The 17,558-nt window shown below is 39.0% G+C and overlaps 1 protein-coding gene across 2 annotated transcripts in view; it reads right to left on the minus strand.

Moving 5' to 3' along the window:
• SBF2 (SET binding factor 2) overlaps positions 1-17,558 on the minus strand; it is a 241,686-nt gene that overhangs the window by 42,902 nt on the left and 181,226 nt on the right. The window contains exons 24-27 of one of the 2 annotated variants that reach the window (XM_021710295.1): positions 16,614-16,812; positions 11,872-12,068; positions 9,749-9,889; positions 8,770-8,865 (exon numbers count right to left, since the gene is read on the minus strand). In XM_021710295.1, coding sequence (XP_021565970.1) covers positions 8,770-8,865; positions 9,749-9,889; positions 11,872-12,068; positions 16,614-16,812 — 633 coding nt within the window. The remainder of the gene's footprint in view (positions 1-8,769; positions 8,866-9,748; positions 9,890-11,871; positions 12,069-16,613; positions 16,813-17,558) is intronic. The other variant, XM_021710296.1, reaches the window with a different exon arrangement.

The following is a 17,558-nucleotide window of genomic DNA, read 5'->3' on the forward strand; positions in this document are numbered from 1 at the left end:
GGCAACTTGGCGAGACCTCATCTCTACAATAAACCAAAAATTAGCCGGGCGTGGTAGCGCATGCCTGTAGGTCCAGCTGCTTGGAAGGCGGAGGCAGAAGGACCGCCGGAGCCCAGCAGGTCGAGGCTGCGGTGGCCGGGAGCGGCCACTGCACTCCAGTCTGGGCAACAGGGTGAGACTCCAACTCAAAAAAAACAAAAAACAAAAAAAAACCAACAGAATCCTCCATAAATTTCTACAGACAATGGTGTTTATTCCGGCGGTGGGTCACAGAGTACAGGACTTCTCTTCTGCTTCCCTAAGGTGGGTTTTCATCTCTAGATCTAGAAAGACTATTTGAGAAACTTTAATCTTTTTTTTTTCTTTTGAGTCAGACTCTCACTCTGTCACCCAGGCTGGAGTGCAGTGGTGCGCCCACAGCCACTGCAGCCTTGACCTTATGGGCTCAGGTGATCCTTCTGCCTTTTCCTTCCAAGTAGCTGGAACCACAGCCATAACGCCACCATGCCTGGCTAGTTTTTTTGATTTATTGTAGAGACAAGGTCTTGCCAAGTTTCCCAGGCTGGTCTCGAACCCGTGGGCTCAGACAATCCTCTCACTACTGCCTCCCAAAGTGCTGGCATTATAGGCGTGAGCCACTGCGTCCAGCTAGAGAAACTTTAATCTTTACCCAGTATTTTTTTTTTTTGAGTTGGAGTCTCACTCTGTCGCCCAGACTAGAATGCAGTGGCCGCTCCCGGTTACCGCATCCTCGACCTGCTGGGCTCCGGTGATCCTTCCACCTCAGCCGTCCAAGTAGCTGGAACTACAGGCGCACACTACCACACCTGGCTAATTTTTGATTTATTGTAAAGATGAGGTCTCGCCAAGTTGCCCAGGCGGGTCTCAAACCTGCAGGCTCAGGCAATCCACTCACCTCAGCCTCCCAAAGGCGCGGGATTACAGGTTGAGCCACCGAGTCCGGCTTTTACCCATATTAAATTAAGTCACCTTTCTAGTGACTAGAAGTTGCCATGATAATGCTACATCTGCTTCTCTCTCTCTTTATAAGCATTTATGAGGTCAGAAGACCAGTTCCCAAGAAAAGGTTTTATAAGTGATTTCTGCTTAACATGCATGAATTTTTCTACATAGTCTATGAGTTTTTCTTAGATATTATGACAAGTACTGATTTTTTATAAATTGAATCACAGACAATTCCGAATGTAGATGAGAATAAAGAATATAATTTGACAAACAAATGTGAAAAAGTTATTTGTGATGTATATAGTTTCGTATGAAGATGGTTTACAAGAATGACACATCAGGACACATAATACAGTACCTTGATTACGGACTCTTCCCTTAGCTGAAGATTTGGGATTTGACTGAATAAAACATTTATCTCTGTACCCATGCACTGGTAGATAAGATTAAAGACAGAAGGAGAAATAAAATGTATATAGCAGCAAACGTCAGAGCAGACTGAGTAAGAAAAGAAAAGGCTATTTACTTTTTAAAATTAAGTTAATATGGGGGGAAGTATCAATATAATAAAAGTAGAAAATTTAGTTAACAAACAAAAAGCTGCACAGTCACAAAAAGATGAACTGAGTGCCTGTTAAATGAAATTTCAGCACCTGTTTATAAATACTATAAGCACAATGAAATGGACAGCACAGCAGAGGGTGCCACTAAACAATTATACCAAATGGAATAAGCTTTTGAAGACTGTCATTCAGTCAGAAACAAATTTATATACTAAAGCTAAGCAATTTGAGGTATGTGTGCGTGTGTGTGTGTGTATGTGTGTATGTGTGTGGGGGTGTGTAAATGTTAGAATACACTGGCCTTAGTATGGAAGGAGACTGATTGACTGGCAAATACTACGTATTGAACAATACATATATTCTTTGAGCAAGGTCATCACACCAAGAAACAATGAAGCTCTAACAACCATTTGGAATAACTAAGGGCATATTTTTGCAGTAGAGCATTAAGCATTGCCACGCTATCTTCCTGCTTCTCTTTTCATTTGGAAATTATACTTATTTTTTATAAATAAATAGATAGCTATGAGCAGCAAAAATTCATAATCCTGTGACAATACCCAACTAAAAATACAGCTTGTGATAATTGAAGTAATGACTTCTTTTATAATTCCTACTTGCACCAAAATGATAGGCGGTATTAGAGATAATACTTTTGTAATTTGAGTAATATTGGTTTTTTTCCAACAGAAAGTGGTTCGTGACTATGGCAAATTTAATCTGGTAGTAACAAAAATGGTGAGCAGTCACATCATTTCCTGAGCAAAGGAATTGTTCAAGTCAAGTAAAGGGAACGATTCTGCATTTATTCAGGATAATAATCTTTAACAGTAGTATTACCAAGTTATACAATGCAAAATTGCACAAAATATGACACAATACCATGATAAAGCAACAATCATTAGAAGTGATTTTTCACTCCTGCTTCATTCATTGGAAGTAGGAAATGATAGGCATGATGACTTTAGTGGCCAAAGAAGAAAGGGTTACAGAGGTGCTGGCTGATGGCATACAGAGAACGTGACTGCAAGACATAACAAAGACCTGGGACGCCATGGCCAAGGCACACTGTGTGGCCTCCTGTGTGCTGGCTGACTGCTCTCTTTTTTCCCCAAAGTCTTGAGCTTTCCTATGGGAATATGGGACACTAAGATGATTATAGTGAAGCTTGAGTGTTCCCTGATTCTGAAATACTGTTTCCTCAACGGATCACACTTTCTTAAACGAGCCTCTCTGCCTGAAATGATCTCTCCAATTTCTTTACCTGACAAATTCCTACTTAAGAGCCAGGTAGAATGTTAACTCCACTGAAAGGCATTTCTGACCGTCTCAAGTTGTAGGGAGCTGTATGTGAACTTTGATTACACTGCATTGTAATTATCTGCATATTGTTCTACTCTTCAAGATTTAGTGCTTGCAAGAGCAGGAACCTAATCATCTTTACTCTTGTATCCATGCTGAGAACCTGACATAAAGGTACTCAAAGCATTTGTCGATTATTCACTTTTTGCAAATCAACACGTTGTGAGCTACTGTGACTATTATATCATCGACTCAGTTGTTTGCACTGAAAGAGTGAAAAGAGGGGTATTGAACAAAAAGCAGTACATGCTTCCCAAATAGAGGCGTGTCAAAGGAAAACTGTCAAGTGTTTACCACTTAGCAGAAAGTCAGCAATGATAAAATGGTCTGTACTGATATGGAGCTAGCAGAGGGCTCTGAGAACTGCAATCCCATCTGGAAGTCATTTTAACTAAAGGAATTAGACTGCTGCATTGGTGATGGTGAGGTCTACTTAGATTTCCTGAATGATTCCTAGATATCCTGAGCATTTAATACTGGCAAAGGGTCTAAAGTAGTGCTTTTCCAAACAGTAGCATCCCCTTTAGTAGCCTGTGAAATTATTTCAGTAGGTCAAATCAGTATTTTTCTAAAAAGTGAAAAAGATTACCATGGAAAATACTAGTGTTTACTGCATGTGGTATAAGTGCATATTGTTTCAAAAAACATTTGTTTTAGTATATATACATTTTGCATGGGACTTAGTACTACCTGAATTGTGATATAAAATATTTATATAAGCATATAGGAACAAAATGTATTTCTTACTGTGAACTATGATCAAAAGTTTGAAAGTTATTGGCTAGACCTAGAACATATGCCTTTTCTCTCTTGCCTGAGGTCCATAAGGCTGAGGTCCATTTTCAATAGAATTATTAGTCAACAGCAATGATAACAATAACTACAATAATAACAGCAACTAACATTTATTGAACTCCTATGAGCTAGTTACTAAGTTAAATGGTTTACATATATTATTTAATTTATTCCTCATAACTACCCTAAGCTCTGTATTTATTATCTAAATTTTACAGATGAGGACACTGAGAATTAAGAGGTTTCCTAATTTGTTTAATATCATACAGTAAGTAGTAAGATTGCAGTTTAAATTTGAATGAAACGAAACTCTTACTGTATTGCTACCTGAGCAGCCATGTGACCCTGGACCAGACCAGTAGGGACTGACTAAGGGGGCTGACTGCTTCAGGGAAGAAATTATGTGATTCTTTCCCCTTGGGAAAGGACTATTGTTCAGAGCACACATGTTGCCTTAGCCCTGGTGGTATTTCCTCCACTCTGTTCAGACCAAAGGAGAGAAGGAAAATAAATGCTTAGTTTGGGTGTGGTGCCTTATTTATCATGGTGACCTTATGCCCAGCCTGGTGCATGAGATACATAATATATTCAGTAAATGTTGTACTGAAATGGTACAACATTGTACCAATTCTAGTTCCAGTTATCCTGCTGTTTGCTGTGTGGCCTTGGCCACATCACTTAATCTCTCTGGGCTTCTTAAAAAAAACCTATCCTGGGCCAGGCTTGGTGGCTCAGCCTGAAATCCCAGTGCTTTGGGAGGCCAAGGTGTGTGGATTGCCTGAGGCCGCGAGTTTGAGAACTACCTGGGCAATTTGGCCAGACCTCATCTCTACAATAAAAAAAAAAAATAAAGTTAGCCGATGTGGTAGCACGCCTGTAGTTCTGGCTAATTGGAAGGCTGAGGCGGAAGGATAGCCGGAGCCCAGCAGGTCGAGGCTGCTGTGGCTGTAGTGTGCCACTGCACTCCAGTCTGGGTGACAAAGTGAGACTCCAATTCAAAAAAACCCAAAAAACAAAAAACAAAAACTTATCCTGAAGGTTATTTCAAGGATAAAAGAATACATGTAAAGGAAATTAAAGGGCCATGAAAATGTAAAGTATGAAAAATTGAAAAGTTACCCACATGTGGCTACTTCTCAAACAGACCCAGCAATCATATTTTGGTATTTAAGAAGCAGTACCAATTTTCTACTCAACAAAGTAATTTATCCAAGTTGCAAGTACATGTGTTTTCCCCATGGGTCTCAAATGCTATTTTAATTTTAAATGAAAACCAATGTGGTCTGTTTACATCTTAACTTTTTTTTTGAAATGGTTCTTGTATAAAGGATACAGTCCTTGTCTTAGGAACTCGTCAACATGCATGCTGAATGCAAAGTGATTATACCCTGATGGGGGAAAAAAGGGTGATGGTCAATTTCAACTCTGGCCCATCAGACAGGAAAGGTACACAAGTGAAAATAACAGAAGAAGAAAACTGGAAATTAAGGCTGTATGACAAGAAAAGGAATGAAAATGTTGTGAAAACAAAGAAGAAAAAAGGAAAAGGTTAAGAAGAAAATTTAAGAGACAGGAGGCTGTTCCCACAGTGGGTCTCAACGCTCTAGAAGAATGAATAGACCCTGTATGGTGAGTAGGTACAAGGAAATGACTTCTTGCAGGGCATGGGAATGTGTACATCTAGTCTTGCCCTAGCTGATCTGAATGTGTGTCTGCCTGTCATGTTTGTGTAAAAGGGAATTTTTTGCGACTTCCCTAACTTGCTTGCCCCAGTTCATTCCTCCTGCTTTAAGTGAGAAGAATGACACTGTGGAAGAATCACAGAGAGCAGCTCCAGGGATCACAATGCTGTAGGTATCAGGAAATAGCAGTATCTCTTCTTCCAATTAATCACTGGGACTTTAGAAAGTTTGGGAGGCTTTGGGGGTGAAGAATTAAGAGAAGCAGTAAAAAAAAGAGATTTGTGTTTTTGGATTTTAGCTTAAGCTGCCAGAATGGGCCGGGCGCGGTGGCTCAAGCCTGTAATCCCAGTACTTTGGAAGGCCAAGGGGAGAGGATTGCCTGAGCTCAGGGGTTTGAGATCAGCCTGGGTAACTTGGTAAGACCTCATCTCTACAATAAATAAAAAAATAAGCCGGGCATGGTAGTATGCACCTGTAGTTCCAAGTACCTGTACTTGAAAGGCTGAGGTGGAAGGATAGCTTGAGCCCAGCAGGTCAAGGCTGCGGTGGCCGTGAGTGTGCCATTGCACTCCAACCTGGGCAACAGTGAGACACCAACTCAAAAAACAAAACAAAACAAAAAAAGATGCCAGAATGGCAGGTGCCTGATTAGGAGCCCCCCCAAAAAAAAACAAACCAAAAAACAAAAACAACTGTCATAAGGAAACAAGCTAAATTCACAGTAATTTCTCATAAAATATTTGAGAAGGGTGTCAGAAATAATTATAGCCTCAGATAAGCATATAATGGGTTACAAGCAAATTAAATAGGAGATTTAGACCCAAAGAAGTAAATATAGCCTTCCAGGTACTTTTGAGACTAGCAAAGAATGGAGTCATAGTAAGAATGTAACCATTAATGGGAATAAAAGAAGAGAGGAAGAATGCCATGTGAAGATAAAGGTTGAGATCTAGGCGATGCATCTATGAGGCAAGGAATGCCAAAGATGGCCAGCAAGCTTCCAGAAGCTAGGTGAAAGGGGTGGAACGGATTCTCTCTCACAGGTCTCAGAAGGAACCAACACTCCTGACACCTTTATCTTGGATTTCTAGCTTCTTGCACCGTGAGATAATAGTTGCATAAGCCACCCAATTTGTTGAACTTTGTTATAGTAGCCCTAGGAAACTAATATAATGACCTCAAAGCCTGACAGACTAATTGAGATGACTCAAGAACACGAAATAATTGCAGAAAGTTCTGATGAGGTAGCAAAGACACTATTCAAGGAACCAACATGACTACTAGGAGATGTGCACGGTTTTCAAAAGTGAAAAAAGTGTATTTTGTAAAACAGAGCCTTTTATGTTGATTCTAAACCAAATTCTAGAATGGATTATTAATTACCATATTTACTTATGAAAAAGCACCGATTCCTATAATAGTCATGCCGAAATAACCATAAAATATTTTGTGATGTAGTTAATAGTTTGAAAGATTGGCCAATGTTGGATTAAAAAGATTGGCAGAGATTTAGAAATACGTGCCAGATGAGTTTTAGTAGGAAGACTCATAACTGGTATAGATTAAGAGACTGATTTTTTTTCTTGAGAGGCTTATATTATTTTGCTATAGGCCTTTGTCCATAGCTCTAGCTTGTTCAGTTTTTTTTTTTTTTGAGGTGGAGTCTCACTCTGACGCCCAGACTGGAGTGCGGTGGCATGCTCATGGCCACTGCAGCCTCGACCTGCTGGGCTCAGGTAATCCTTTTGCCTCAGCCTTCCAAATAGCTGGAATCACAGGTGTACACATGCCTGGCTAATTTTTTGATTTATTGTAGAGATGAAGTCTTGCCAAGTTGCCCAGGCTGGTCTTGAACCTTTGGACTTAGGTAATCCTTTCTCCTTCACCTCCCAAAGTGCTGGGATTACAGGCGTGAACCACCACTGGTCTTCAACTTTTTTTAAAACAAGGAATCACATGAGAACAATAATCAGATCTATGGACTACCAAAGGCTGCAAAAACAGCTAATACACTGGTAGACAGAGTCAGGATTCAAAGATCTAAAATAATAGTCCACATCCAAAAGATATCATAAAAGGTTAGCACTTGGGGAGGTTGAGGTGAGAAGATCACCTGAAGTCAGGAGTCCAAGATTAGCCCAGGCAACATAGTAAGACCCTGTGTCTATACAGAATTTTTTTAAAAAATTGAAAACACAAGAGAATGTCTAGAAATAGCACTTAGTAGGTCCAAAAACTAACCCTAAGGCCAATATATTGTTAAGAATAATAGTTCATGTGAAGCAGATGTAAGGATTTCAAGTGGTCTTAATTTGCATATGTGTTAACCTAGTGATAGGGCTGTCCTCAGAGATAATGTCATGTTAGGTTGCATGAACGGAGTGCTGGGTTCAATTCTGTGGAGTTTCCACAGAGTGATAAGGATAGTGAGTTGACTATAACCATTTGAATTGGGGATATTTAGAGTTAACCAAAGTTCTTAGACAACATGAGAACAGTTTTTAAATCTGAAGGGTTTTAATGTGAGAGGCTAGACTTAGTTTCTGTAGTGTGGGAGGTTAGAGTTAGTTTCTAATTTCAGAGGGCAGAGCTAGGGTCAATATGTAAAAGTTACATGGTGGTAGATTTTCAGGTCAATACGAGAAAGAACTTTGTAACACGTTCTAACACATGGAGTTGCTTATAGATGCAAGGGACTATTTTTGGGAAGAAATGAATTTGCCATTACTGATAAGGCTCAAGCAGAACCAAGATCACCCATTTAGACTAAGTTTTCAAGGGGATTCAGCATTATACGGGAGTGAGAGGATAAGCCTAAGATTCCATGAGTCCATTGTGAAGCAGTAGGACCTTATAAACCTCTGCAAAATGAAAAAAATCTAACATAAACTTCCAGAGAACCACTGTTTGGAGCTTAAAAGAGCTTAATACTTCCTTTCTCTTTTTTCTCATGTCAGCATCTACCCGGATATCATACTATCTTATCCTCCAAACTAGTATTTCAGCGGACAGGAGCAAAAATAACAGGTGTTGGACGCACGGCCTTGGAATCACTTTTCCTTAGCTGTTTATACTTTGGTGGGCAGTCTTTCTACCCTGCAAACCTGGAGTATCATGGAGTATTCTCAGGGCTAACTCATCAAGTACACATGCTCCCCTCAGCTCCTACTGCTCCCCAACTTATCAATATGTAAGACATCAGCAATTATTATACTTTCTGCTCCATGAGACTAAACTCATCCATCACCATGCTAGTATTAAATTTGATCATTCATTTAGAAAAGGGTAATTAAGAACAATTTGAACCATGATTCACTGGTTTAAAATATCAACTATTTAGAAAAATGTTTTCTGCTTTTAAGCTTATATTAGTGCTCAGTTATAAAATCAATCTTACTAACCTCCTCGAGCAAAGCTATTGGATGGGTTTACATCCAAATGTCCTGGCACTACCTGCTTAAGCACAGTGGACATTCTTGAAGTCCTCCTTTCAGTCCCTAAAGTCAGCCAAAAAGAAGAACAAAAACCATGTTGTTTGGGTTAACATTACTCAAATGACAAAAAGTTATCTTCATGTGTAGTATGTCGAATTGCTGCCAAACATTGTACTTTTTAAGTACCCAAAGCTTTATTAGAGATAACAAGGCAATGTTATTGTTTAATCAGAGATAACACACATTTGCAAGATTATAGAGAGTTAGGTTTGGCAAGTGCAGTCAGAGGATTTAATGATAAATGGAGCAAGGCATGCATGGTGTTACTTTACAAGAAAAGCCACTTTCTGCTTATGTTGAGCTAATTCGAATAGCGGATTAAGCCAAAGAGACCAGCTTCTCAAGTCACATGCTCCTGTGTCTAACACATGAGGATTACCTCTACATGAACCCTTTGGGGTTCCATCACATGATAACTGAAACAGAATATTAGTACAAGTCTTAATGGCTTCATCCAAATCTAGTGAAAACAAACTGTACTGAAAATCATAATAGGCTGCAGAAATTTGGGGAATTTCAAACTTATATATGATGATTTTATTTTAAAAACTTACACACGATGATTTTAATGAATATACATTTAACAAACAGATGTTCAACTTACATATTCAACTTCATAATAATATTTTAAAATCTAGATAAAATCTGGGGAAAAAATGGTAACTTTATTTATGTTCCCCACCTCCTCTCCTATTACTCTTTTAAAAGGGATTTAGTTACTATTTACTAGAGATTAATAGCAGCACCCAGTTTTCTAAGTAAAAGGAGCTAACTGTATAGCCCCTCATAGTGAAGGAACAGTACTAATATTGAAAGAGACTCACCCTAAGAACAGACATGACCTTTCATAGTAGTTGCTGAGAAGAAACGGATCATCAAATCTTACCTGGAGATAGAGCAAGGGCTGGCCTGACAGTAAGGGTATTGTTGCCTCTGAGTTTCTGATGGACAGAAACTGCATTCAGTAAAGCTTGCAAGTACTTTTCTTGTTCTATGCTACTGGAAGATTCTAAAGAGGAGGTAGGAGCTATAAAAGGAAGAGATATTGAATAAAACAAACTGTCTCTGTGTTAATAAAACAAAACAACACACACACACATTTTTTCTCTATGTAGTCTTCAAGTTACCACACCCAATATAGAAACCAGCCCCACTTAAAGTTCCAATCTATTAAATGGCTAATCCTTCGTCATAATTCTGGTTTCACCACACCTACTTCTTGATTGCCTCATCATTCTCCCAGAAAACCTAGGTCTGGAAAACCAGCATAAGGCAATTCTTCCAAGCACAGGTGTAGCTTCTTAGTATCCAAGCAACTCAGGAAGAAGACTTACAAACAACATCTGTTTGATGCTTTCCTCCAACCATCCTGACCGTTATTGTTTGGGAGCAGAGAATGGAGTGGGTTCCCTGGCATCCCAGAACGGGTAGAGGTGAGAATTTCCCAATACCAGTACATTTATTTCAATTCTGTCACATAGACCTAACAGGGGACAGGAGTTTGTAGCAGTTTGTTGAGGGAAGAGTGGAGAAAGATAGAGAGAAGATAGGAGCAATTGCAAGCATCCTTCTAAAGGAGGCGCAAAAAGTATACACAGATGGAAACAATTGTGAGAGCAATTCTGGGTTGATGGGAATATGAGCCTGGTTTGTGTAGAGCAAAACAAATTTTTGGGGAAAAAAAAGTGAAACTAGCCCAGGCACTTTTAAGAGGCAGTGGGCGTAGATTCACTAGAAGGCCAGTATAAATTTTCTTACAATCTGAACAGAAAATAAATAACTAGCATTATATTTTATCAACTTTAATTATTGTAGAGATGAGGTCTCACCAAGTTGCTTGGGCTGGTCTTGAACCTGTGGACTCAGGTAATCCACTTGTCTCGGCCTCCCAAAGTGCTGGGATTATAGGCTAAGCCACTGAGCCCAGCCAAAATATAGTAAATTTAAATTAGATTTAAAATATCAGAAACCAGTGGAATAAGTTTCCATTTTTTCCAGCTGGAAACTCAGTGATATTGCTCATCAGTGCTCCACCCACTTTATGTAATTTACTTATGCTGTGTTCTGTCAAACCCACTATATGGCTTGGGGGCAGAAACAGTTAAAAGCCAACTGCTTTCAAAGACACTAATGCTGAGACTCCAAGCCAGGTGGAATAATACAGTATTACTGTGTGTGCTGCTTTCAGTCAACCTAATGATCAAAGACACTGGCTGACTTTTAGGAGGAAAATGAATGAAAATAAAGAAGAAATCTCAAAAAGTACATGGTTCTACCTGCTGAGCCACAGATTTTGAGTTTGCCTCATTTCCAAGAGTACCACTTCTTGAGGGAAAAATGCAGACATCCCTAAACAAGATCTGATATTATAGTGGTCCATTGTTTAACTTTATTTAGCATCTATTATGAGACAGAAGCTAGGAGAAAGATCAGCAAAATATAGCTCCTCACTTCAAGACCTCAAAGTACTCACAAATATCCTCAGGAATGGGACAGCAGCTCCTATCATTTCCCTACCTTCCTCAATTCCTCTCTGCTTGAGAGCTCCGAAAGCAGCATTTTAGGCATCAGTTTGCTGCTGCTGCTGCTGTATGTGTGTGTGTGCAACTTGAAGGAATGAGACCAGACACCTCATATCACATGGGACAGAATCTCTACTTGCCTCTGAAGCTGTTAGATATGTTTAGATGCTTCCCAGAAGGAAGGGAAAAGATTGGTATAATCTAGTTTCCATCTGTGGGTGCTCTGGTTTGCTGGGACAAAATAACTAGAATCAAATACTTTATTACATTAACTGCTACTAAACTCCAAGAACAGACTAGACAGATTAAGTAAGATGTCAAATTCAAGGTAGAGCCCCACATGTTGTGTGTAGTAAAGTGGAAAAGTTTATGTGTGAGACAAGGCTTGATGTAAAGGCACAACTGGCACCCCCAAATTTTATTTCCTTCATTTTCAAGAATACCCTTAAGTGAATGGGTAACAATTGTGCTTTGGAGAGATGCTTACCAGTCTGAGGGGAGTTCTGAGATTTGAACAGACCAACGACTCCCTTCCCATGGAATCCTCCAGATCGGAGGAGCAGAGTACCACTTCTTGAGTTCTTCCAACATACAACAGGCAGGCGATTGTGTCGATAGCAGCGGGCTACTCTTGGTAAACTACTGTCCTGTACGGCTTGAGGTACAACTAAAAGGCCAGGGTAGCTTCAGGGACATAGAAGGGAGAGAGGGAATGATTGAGGGGTAGGGGTGAGGGGGAAAGAAAGGGTAAGAAATGAGGGAAGAGGGAGAGAGAAAATATAGGAATATGAATACCACAATATCATAGTAATTTTCTAAGATTCAGAAACAATAATTGAGGGGTAGAACATATTTCAAATATGGAACTTAGTTTCAACTCCTCAATTCTTTAGGGGTTGAGAAAAAAATCTCCAAGTGGTGAAAATAGTAAACTCATCCACTGATCTATATATAGCCTTTTAAAAAATGAGTCCCTTTCAGTAATGAAACATACCTATTACCCTGCCACCCACTCTATCTCACTCTCCAGAACCTTCAGTTTTGGGCTTGAGTTAAGCCTCAAGAGGTAAACTAGGCCGTTGCTTTGTTAAACTCTGTAGTCTCCACATGGCTCTTTGAGCTATGGCCACCATGTTTTCTTAGCTTTCACCCCCTCCCATACAGTGGGGAGGTGAATCTCTCTCTCTCTATCTCCCCATCTCTCTCTCTCTCCAATTTACTTTATAAATAAACGTTGCTTAAAAACTTAAAAAAAAAAAGAGGTAAACTAGACTTCATAAGCTGTTGTAGAAACTTTTACATCAAAGCATAACTCACACAAATGCTCAAAACACAAAAGAAACCCATGTCGCTATCACCTAGGTCAAGAAATGGACCATTACAAACATCCAAGTAGATCAACTTGTGTTTCCTCCCAATCACTGTTTTTCCCCCTTCCTTAAAAATCCACTATCCTGACTGCTGAAAACATGGATGAGTTCTGCCGTTTTTGAAATCTAGATAAAATCAATATAATTTATTCTTTTGTGTGTGTTTTTTTTTTGCTCAACATTATGTCTATGAGTTCCACCCATGTTGTTAGTTAAAGCTACAGTTTGTTCATTTTCAATACTGTATAGTATTCCATTATGTGACTATAATAAAATGTATTTATCTGTTTGCCTGCTGATTTTGAATAATTTCTGATTATTAAGAATAATGTTGGCTGGGCACGGTGGCTCATGCCTATAATCCTAGCACTTTGGGAGGCTGAGGTGAGAGGAATGCCTGAGCCCATGGGTTCGAGACCAGCCTGGGCAACTCGGCAAGACTTCATCTCTAAAAAAAAAAAAATTAGCCAGGCGTGGTGGGGCGTGCCTGTGGTTTCAGCTACTTGGAAGACTGAGGTGAAAGGATCACTTGAGCCCAGCCGGTCGAGGCTGTGGTGGTCATGAGCACGCCACTGTACTTCAGCCTGGGTGACAGAGTGAGACTCTAACTCAAAAAAAAAGAAGAATGTTGCCATGACACTCTTGTAGATGTCTTTGGTGTGTATGTGTATATTTCTGTTGAAAATTCTATTCCAACCAAGAGGAGAATGTCTAGGTAACACGCTATAAATGTGTTCAGCAGATGTTTAAATGTTTAGTATTGAGAGCTATTAGACAGCTTTCCAAAGTTATTTAACCAATTTATAATACTAGAAATAAATGAGAATTCACTTGCTTGACATCCTTACTAGCACTTTGTACTGTGGGTCTTTTAAATATTAGTAATTTTTGCCAGGCATGGTGGCTCACGCCTGCAATCCCAGCACTTTGGGAGGTGAAAGAGAAAGGAATGCTTGAACCCAGGGGTCTGAGACCAGCCTGGGTAACTTGGTGAGACCGTGTCTATACAATAAATGAAAAAATTAGCCAGGCACGGTGGCCCATGCCTGTAGTCCCAGTTACTTGGAAAGCTGAGGTGGAAGGGTCATCTGAGCACAGCAGGTCAAGGCTGCAATAGCTGTGCCACTGCACTCTAGCCTGTGCGACAGAGTGAGACTCCAGTGGAAAAAATATGTATATTAGTCATTTTGGCAAGTGTATAGTAGTTTCACTGAAACTTAAACTTGCATTTATCTGAAGACTAATAGGTTGAGCACCTTTTCAGACTTTTCTTTTGTCACCAGATCCTCTTTTGTGAAGTACCTATTCAAGTCTCCTGCCATTTTTTAAATTGCTTTTTTAGTTTCCATATTATCTTTTTTCTTTTTTAAAGCAGAATTTATTGAGAGGACAGAAAAGCTCCCAGAACAGGAGGGGATTCGAGGAGGTTACCCCATATTATCTTCTGATGTACAGAAGTTCTTTTAATATATGGATAATGTTTTTCTTATTCTAAGAAATCTTTTCCTACCTCAAGGTCACTAAGATATTCACATATCTTCTAGAAGCTTTATTGTTTTAACATTTTACATATAGATCTACAGACCAATGGGAATTGGTTTATATGAATAGTGTAAGGTAGTGATCAAGATTAAATTTTTCCAGCACGATTTATTGAAAAAACATCTATCCATAGCACCTAAGTGCTATCTTTATCTTAAATCAAGTCTCCATATATGCTGGGCTGTTTCTTTTTTTTTTAGTTGAAGTCTTACTCTGTTACCCAGGCTGGAGTGCAGAGGCACACTCACAGCCACTGCAGCCTCAACCTGCTGGACTCAGGTGAACCTTCTGCCTCAGTCTTCCAAGTAGCTGGAACTACAGGTGCGTGACACCACGCCTGGCCAATTTTTTGATCTATTGTAGAGATGAGGTATCGCCAAGTTGCCTGGGCTGGTCTCTTTCTTTGAACTGGAGCATTTAGTCAATTTATAATTAGTATGATGATATACTTGAATTTAAATCTGACATCTTACTACTCGCTATTTGTTCTATCAGTTCTATGCTCCCCTTTTTCTCCTTTCTTCCTTCCTCCTCTTCTTCCTTCCTTTTTCCTTTCTCTCTTTCTTTTGGGTTATTTTTAGTTATTCCATTTCTTCCTTCTAATAGCTTAATGCATATGTATTATTTTATACCACCATAGACACTTTGTCACAAGTGTTCTAGTAAGTTGTCTGTTAAAATTTTGTGATGGTTTCTTTTGCTCTTGCTAACTCTGGCATGTCTCCGTTTCTTTAATCTCTTCTTTCTCTAATATACTTTGTTTGAAAACTTTGAAAAAAAATTTTTTTTTATTTTGTATGTGATAGATTGAAATGATAAATGAGGTCTGTTTTCTCACTGGCAGGCCTAATTTGGATAGCAAGCTTCCCAAACAGCAAGACATCACACCCTGGCAATGAGACTTACATTTATCTTCAAAGAGAATTTAGTTAGAGTGACAGAGTCCCAACTTTTCAGCACTTCATAGAGTATGTTTATTTAGCCACACTCTCAACCTATATTCCTAACTTGTTTATCAAGTTTCACATTATTATTTGTAAACTTAAATTGCCATTTAAAATGCCACATTCAGGCTGGGCGCTGTGGCTCACGCCTATCCTAGCACTTTGGGAGGCCAAGGTAAGAGAATTGCCTGAGCCCACTGTTCGAGACCAGCTTGGGCAACTTGGCGAGACCTCATCTCTACAATAAATCAAGAAAAAGAAGCCGGGTGTGATGGTGCATGCCTGTAGTTCCAGTTACTTGTAAGGCTGAGGTGGAAGGATCATCTGAGCCCAACAGGTCGAAGCTGTGGTGGCTGTGAGTATGCCACTGCACTCCAGCCTGGGCAACAGAGTGAGACTCCAACTCAAAACAAAACAAAACAAAGCAAAGAACAAATAAAAACAAACAAACAAAAAATGCCACATCTTAAGAAAAAAATAAAGCCACAGCTATAGTTTTCAAGAGCAGCAAGGTTGAAACTAACAATAACATTGAAACAATTTTCTAAAATATGTACAAGACTTGTACTTTACAAAAATGCTTCCAGAGCCATTTAGTCAAAGCAGAAATTTGTAAGTGCAAATAAAACAATTCACTTAGAGAATAAACTTGTGAACAGTGAAAATTAATTTTAGAACTTGTGAACAGTGAAAATTAATTTTAGAAAAATGTATTTACATACAGTAAAACAGGAAATAGAGTAACATCTGAAAAACAATGAGAGATGACAAGAAAAGAAAATGTATTCATTCACATTCTTTAAATAATATTCCCTTGGAAATATTCTAATTAGGAAGCATAAGAAACCCTGCCTACACCTGGGTCAGCAAATTACAGTCTGTGTGCCCAAATTAACCATGCCCACTCAATCCCTTGCTGGGTATGGTTTTTTTGCAGCACAGTTGAGTAGTTGCAACAAGAGATACTATTGCTCACAAACTGAAGATATTTACTATCTGGCCCCTTTACAGAAAATGTTTGTGAATCCCTGGCCTACAGCAAACTTTCATCTTCCCTACCAGCCTGGGCAAATCCTAATCTTACTTTAAGTTATCTTTAGGCAAGCTACAAGAGAGGCAAATTGGGAAAAGAAAGACAAGCAAGGGAAATTTACAAAGGGGACAAGAACTTTACCTTTCACCTTCTGACTTAGTATAGGTACTTTTCAGCAATGAAACTGTTCTTCAGAGAATGCCAGTGAGGTGCTTGCTCAAAACTTGGAGAGCTTGCTCCTGTTTTCAGGCATTTTTATCTGTCTCTGGGCTATGCATGCAAATAGCCCATTCATGACTTAGAAGAAAAGAAAGAAGACCACTGGAGCCCACTGACTTACCTCCGGCAGAGTGAATACATCCTGTTGGAGGCAGTGATTCGAAAATACTCTGGCTTTGAACGGGAAGAGCTGCTACTTATGGTTCCTAAACCTAAACGCTGATAGTCTCTGAAACAAGCTTTTTCCACTAACTGTTCCATTGTAGACTTCTCTGAGGCCTTCAGGGTAGTACTTGTGGGGAGTTCACTATCATCTGAAACTGATGGCAGAGATTTTGAAGAAATGATTAGTTCAAAGCAAAGGATTAAAATCTTCCTTTTGAAGAGTATCTTTAAGACAGGTCTATATTAGGGCTAGATATTATGTTAAATCATATAACTTCTATGAAGAATTGTATTATACTGAAAAACATAAAACAATCATGAACAGTCAAGAAATCAAATATTAGTAATTCAACTAAAAATGTCAGGGAAAATGCAATTTAAATAATTTATAAAAACAATATACTTTTGAATTTATTACCCATATTTTTCTGTTTCATTCAGGTTTGCTTATCAGTGCCAAATTGCAGTGATTTCTATTTAGGACTATGAAAACACCCAAACGTTGTCAGAGGGTAACCTGTCAGTAAAATTTATCTTTAGTATGATATCATATTATCTTTAATATGATCTCATCATCCAGGTTTTGGTTTACTTTTCAGAGCATAAACTTTTATTAGAAATGTCTAGATTAACCAGAGGCTTACTAGAGGAAAAAAGACCTTTCTTTCCTTGGAGAGGTAAAACTTTTTTCCAGTAAGGTTAGAGAATGTGGTATACATGGAAAACCCCCTCACAGTTTTGCAAGCACAGGTTACAGAAGACTAAGATTTTAGAAGTGGAAGAATTTACTCAATAATCAAGTATTTTAGGGAGGATTTTTTTTAAAGGACATTCCGAATTGGTACTGCATGTTCTAACTAAAAAAAAATTCCAAGTTAAAAACTGTCCTAATTTACTTTCA

Source organism: Carlito syrichta, unplaced genomic scaffold (assembly GCF_000164805.1).
Source record: "Carlito syrichta isolate Samal-C Ts95f unplaced genomic scaffold, Tarsius_syrichta-2.0.1 Scaffold288381, whole genome shotgun sequence".
Taxonomy (NCBI): domain Eukaryota; kingdom Metazoa; phylum Chordata; class Mammalia; order Primates; family Tarsiidae; genus Carlito; species Carlito syrichta.